The following is a 5,434-nucleotide window of genomic DNA, read 5'->3' as shown; positions in this document are numbered from 1 at the left end:
AGATTTCTTCTGTCCCAAATATGCCTTAGTGCTTCAGAGTATAGGACAATCCTCTTCAGGTATTAGAAGTTTGATCATTTAAGGTACAAGTTCCAATCAACGTAATGTTGAAGATTGAAGTGTTCACAAAATTGCCCAAATGCGTTTTCTCCTGATTCTAAAGCCCCTTTCTTTATGCCCTAATAGGGTTACAGCTTGTAGGTTAATGCTTTTAGCCTGAATTTTCCTTGGGAAATCTTCAAATCTTGACATCCCACACAGTTCAGGAGACCTTACTGTTTGTGAAGATGTGCTTGGCATGCTGCTATAGGATCTATTAATTTTGAGTAAAGAAAGTGTTACTCGAGGATATTAATTTTCTTGTACAAGCTAATCATTCTAGTTGTTTTCTAGAGCCCTCGTCAATTCTAGATTAATTCTATCTTCATGAAACTTGCATGATATTAATTTCGTTTTTGAATCCCGCTATGATGATTGGAATTTAGGACTTCAATCCCTGACAAAGATTAACGATTTTGTATTTGGTTTGCAGCCTGAATGATCTCCACGAAAGGTGCAACAAAGAGCTGGATTCTTATTCTGGGTGCATGTATTACCACACAAACGAGTTTGAAATGTGTCGTAAAGAACAAACAGAGTTTGAGAAAGCATGCCCATTCGATTGAATAACGAATGTACACTCCAATCGTGTGAACGAAATAAATTCACCACATCGGCAACTAGTGAATTCTTCTATTGAACGATCTGTTTCTGATTTGAATTCCACCATTCTGAATGATAAGAGATTTATATGGATTTGCATTTAAATGCCAAAGACATGCCAGCTCGTCTCCAATATCAAGTGTTCATTTTTTTAATGTTTTACAGTGACAGTTTATTTGTCGTGATTAGTTTGTGAATTTCGCGTTGTTTGGTTTAGTTAGAAATTATATATTTTTTTTGTAGATTTTGATAAAATTTGATGAAATATATAATTGAAAAGTTGATCAAATTGTGTCTAGTTGAATTTTTTATGTTTTTGGGGAAAAAGATGTAAATTTTGAAAAATACAGATTAAACAGGGGCGATTTTTTTGGATTTACAATTTCGTCATCAAATCAATCTACGTGCAAAAAATTTTACAATGAAAGCTTTGATGTAATACTACTGTCTTACAATTTCCATAACTGTAAACTTGAAGCACACCCAGGCACGCATTTCATCAAGAAACCTGAAAATTTCCTACTTATTCGATATCGTTTTTTACCATAAGAGATTTCAAATTAAAAAGGAAAAGACTCGATTATATAATTAAGTAATCCGTTATATTAATGAATTTTGGTCAACTTACAAAAATACCCTTAAAACTAAAGGTATTTTGAAAAATCATATGAAAATCTTTTTTTTTTTAAAGTAAAAAATACTGTATAAAAATAAAAAGTGACACAATGCCACTTTTTTTTATAAAAATTGTCACTTTTCACATTAAAAAAGAAGTGACCTAAACTCAAAAAAAGTGATATATGTTGGAAAAAATGGTTATGAAATGAGTCAACTTTGAGCCCAAATTTTAATGGGACCCACCTTTTAATTAATACGGGACCTAGCATATTCACGTTCTACTCTGCGAGATAATTAACGTGATATATTTATTTATCGAAAACCATTTAAAATTGAATGAAATATTAAGTGTTAAAGTAACCTACATAAACTAAGGATTATGGAAGAATTTGATTTTCCAAACACTTATCCCACATAGGAAAGTTAGGAAACTTTGGTGTGATTTATAAGGTGGAAGTTTGGAATTGGGTTTGGGCCCCAAGGGGTACCAATAGTCTTTGAAAGGGGGAATACCAATATCCTATTGGGTTCGGTCATAAACCCACACGCGCGCGCCACCGCCGCAGTTCGGCACGGCACGTGCATCGAGTTTACACTATATTAACTTTTTGGACAAAATTTATTTAAAATTTTGGACCAAATTGTAAATAATCAAATTCTTGGTTACAATATGAAATTTAAATTTTGACTTATTCCGGATGTTTTATTTTCTTTTAACAGTCGACTGTTTGGTCGGTAAACAGTCGACTGTTAACTGACTTAACAGACATGACTTTTAAGAACAGCATGTCTGTTCGAATTTTTGAGTCTTGTCTGAAAGGTGATGACTGTTCAAATGGCCACGAACAAGTCTATAAATAGTTAGCCTTTTTACCATAAAATTTACACCATTTTCATTGCAAACTTTCTGTGCTTTGAATCTCATTTCCCTCTCTCTCTCGTTCTGATATTGTCTCGAAGTAAAACACACTTCGTTGAGTTCGTTGGAACTCGTGCAGATTGTAGTGCTGCTTCCGTAGGAGACGAAAATTTGTTCTATCCTGGGAAACGATTGCTGGACGCCTTTAGCACTATTGAAGGCAGCAAATTCGTTTTAAGGAAACATCATGAAATCGGTGGGCTCGAATTACTGTTTAAATCATGTTGATCAATTCTTACATTCAGGTGATTCTGTCGGATTGTTTTCGAAGTAGTAACTTCAAACTCCAGAAACAACAATATAAACACTCAAGTGACAAAAAAAAAAAAAAGTGACACAAACTCAAAAAAAGTGACAAACGCCAAAATAACACAATTCATTTGTGTAGCACCAATAATTTTGGTCTTAACATAGCTAGCATGTCTAGGACAATTCATATGCTTATATTAGGAAAATATCACATATCATGTCACCTTTTTATGAATATAAAAAAATGATAAATATTAAAAAAAGTGACAAAATTTAAAATAAAAAAGTTTTTTGAAAATAAAAAATACTATGTAAAATTAAAGAGTCATACAATATCACTTCTTTTATAAAAATTGTCACTTTTTACACAATTCAAAAAAAGTGACACTCAAAAAATTGATAAAATTCTAAAAAAGTGACAAATACCAAAATAGTACCATCCATTTTTGCAGTACTAGTAATCATGTTCTTAACATATTCAGCATATTCAAGAAAACCCACGTGAGTGTAGTGGCGATTCTTAACATGGTGAGCATGTCCACATGCTGATTATGTTAGGAAAATATCATATATCATATCATTTTTTTAACAAGATAAAAAAGTGACAAATATTAAAAGAAGTGACAAAAATTTAAAAGGTAATATTGTGTAAAATTAAAGAGTGATACAATGTCACTTTTTTTAATATAAATTGCGATTTTTTTTACACAATTCAAAAAAGTGACAATCCATGTGTTAATTATCCGGCTTGAATTCATTTCATGGGAGAATAATGAGTTGGCCCTTATCCTGACTCTTCTCTTAAAAAAAAAAAAAAGTGTTGAACCCCAACCTTGAGAGTCCTCATTACTCCGCCCCGAGAGTTTTGTGAGGGAAGTAAATCGCAGGATGTGTCCCAACAGGCCAGGGAATAAGAGCTACCTGTACACTGCGCCTATAAGGAGTCCAATTCCATGTCTCAAGAATCGAACCCCACACTACGGCTGCCAGCAAGGCGTGAGATAATTTCACTCCTGTCCTTTGTACCACTGAGTTGTGCTCCAAGGAGCTTCTCTATAGCCCAATCTTAGTTGGATACATGGTGGTCGATGAACTTGTTAAGGAACAGACCTTCAATGTTGATGGCCTCGGCAAGAACAATTCTCAAAATCCCAAATCCTCTGGTAAGTCCGTGAAACTACATGAATTGCATATGCCTGAACTGCTTGTTCAAACCTTGGTATATCATCTAACATGTGGCGACTCTTAGCTGCTTCGTCCCAAAACTGGGAGAACCTTGCTGTCTCCAAGTAGTATGAAAGAAAAATGAAGGCCTTAAACTATTCTCCCATTTTCACTCTTTCAGGAATTAAAAAGAGACAAAGGCTGAAATCTGGTGCCGACATTGCCACTAAAGCTTTGATCAAAATGCAGGCAACAATTTGAGTACTCATTCTATCTGGCTCGAACGGATAGAGACAAAGAAGGAAAAGATTTGCACTCAAATTATACGTTTAAGGAGAGACTTGTTTATTCACATAGTTTTCGAGATCTAGAAGGATGTTCGGGTTGACAACGACGAGTTGCTCCAACGTGTACGACATCGTCGACGGTTGCTGCTTCGGATTAGGCGTTGAATTAGCCATCTTTCTATACATTCTCACATTGTATCTATAAGTTCATTATATTGATTTGGTAAATTTAAAGAATGCAAAGCGGAAGAAAGGGTAGTTGGCCATGGTACAGAGATTGCCGTAATTATTACGGGGTTTACGTTTTGTTTAATTAATTTAGGGTATTAATCTAATTGAGTCACTTTTTGGGGCATTTGGCCTAATTTCCTCAAAAAAATAAAGGGACTAAATTAGCCCATCGGTCCATTATTTGAACACACGTGATCATAACATATCCAGTGTAGGTTGGACACGTGATAAGCACGTGCGCCAAAATCATTCATTTGAGAAGGAAGAGGCGTCCTTTGAGATTTACAAAATTATTGACTCTTTCTACATATTCCTCACGACGTCACCATCATTTCTTGCCTGCACGAGCATGCCAGCTCAACTTAACCCCTCTACCACCCCCACACCCAAACCGGTCCCACCTTGGTAAAAATTTAGAAAAAAAAAATCCAAAAACAACCCGGTCCCACCTTGGTAAAAATTTTAAAAAAAATTCCAAAAACTATTGCTCAATATTACTATGTAGGAGTAATGTTACGTTACTAATTTATTATTTAGAGCATGTTTGATACGGTTTAAAATTCAATTAAAATTAATTTTTTGATCATTATTTTACTATTTTAGCCATCATTTTTGAATTCTTTTCTTACAGTTAGGATCCACTTTATCTCTAACGATCAAAAAATCAATTAACAAAATTTTTACCAAACAAGCACTTAATAAAATTTGAATGTATTTTAATTTATCGAAATTACAATATTTTATTTTATATGTAATTGCAATGGTGCCAACTCATTGGACCAGCTTCCACCAGTTTATGCCCATATATTTATTCTATTGCCAACTCTTGATGATCTGGTGGTCGAGATTGGACATTAGTCATTTACAAATATGCCCTTGTTTGCCTGACAGCTGGCCATGTTATATTTTTCAGAGGTGAGGGGATAAAAAGGTCACAAACGAGAGAGAGAGAGAGAGAGAGGTGGTTTTTGTGTAGAAAAATGACAGCTAAAATCACATTGCATTTTGTACTTTTAACATGTTGTCGTGGTATAAAGAAGATGACCCTGTTCTTGTAATGCTATTTAGCGTCAATGGTGTTAAACACTAATTTATATGTCAACATGTCATAGGAGCTATAATTCGTTTTATTTAATTGAACATGTAATTTAATATTACCAGTATTATCATCTAGACTGGTGTTAAGCACTAATAACACTAAATAAATATTACTCGTATTTGTAACTTTTTGAGAAGTGGAAAAGAGGAGCGAGTTTGTCAAAGA

The 5,434-nt window shown here is 34.1% G+C and overlaps 1 protein-coding gene and 1 pseudogene across 4 annotated transcripts in view; one reads left to right on the top strand and one right to left on the bottom strand.

Moving 5' to 3' along the window:
• LOC111405432 (NADH dehydrogenase [ubiquinone] 1 alpha subcomplex subunit 8-B-like) overlaps window positions 1-864 on the top strand; it is a 3,571-nt gene extending 2,707 nt beyond the window's left edge. For all 4 annotated transcript variants that reach the window (XM_023034307.1, XM_023034306.1, XM_023034305.1 and 1 more), the window contains one exon: window positions 533-864. In XM_023034307.1, coding sequence (XP_022890075.1) covers window positions 533-665 — 133 coding nt within the window. In that variant the 3' untranslated portion in view covers window positions 666-864. The remainder of the gene's footprint in view (window positions 1-532) is intronic.
• Window positions 865-3,542: 2,678 nt separating this feature from the next.
• On the bottom strand, window positions 3,543-4,113 carry LOC111406514 (annotated as a pseudogene).
• Window positions 4,114-5,434: the final 1,321 nt, after the last annotated feature.

This window comes from Olea europaea, chromosome 12 (assembly GCF_002742605.1).
Source record: "Olea europaea var. sylvestris chromosome 12, O_europaea_v1, whole genome shotgun sequence".
NCBI lineage: Eukaryota > Viridiplantae > Streptophyta > Magnoliopsida > Lamiales > Oleaceae > Olea > Olea europaea.
Note: the sequence above shows the minus strand (reverse complement) of the source record. Positions and strands in the feature narration are given on the sequence as shown.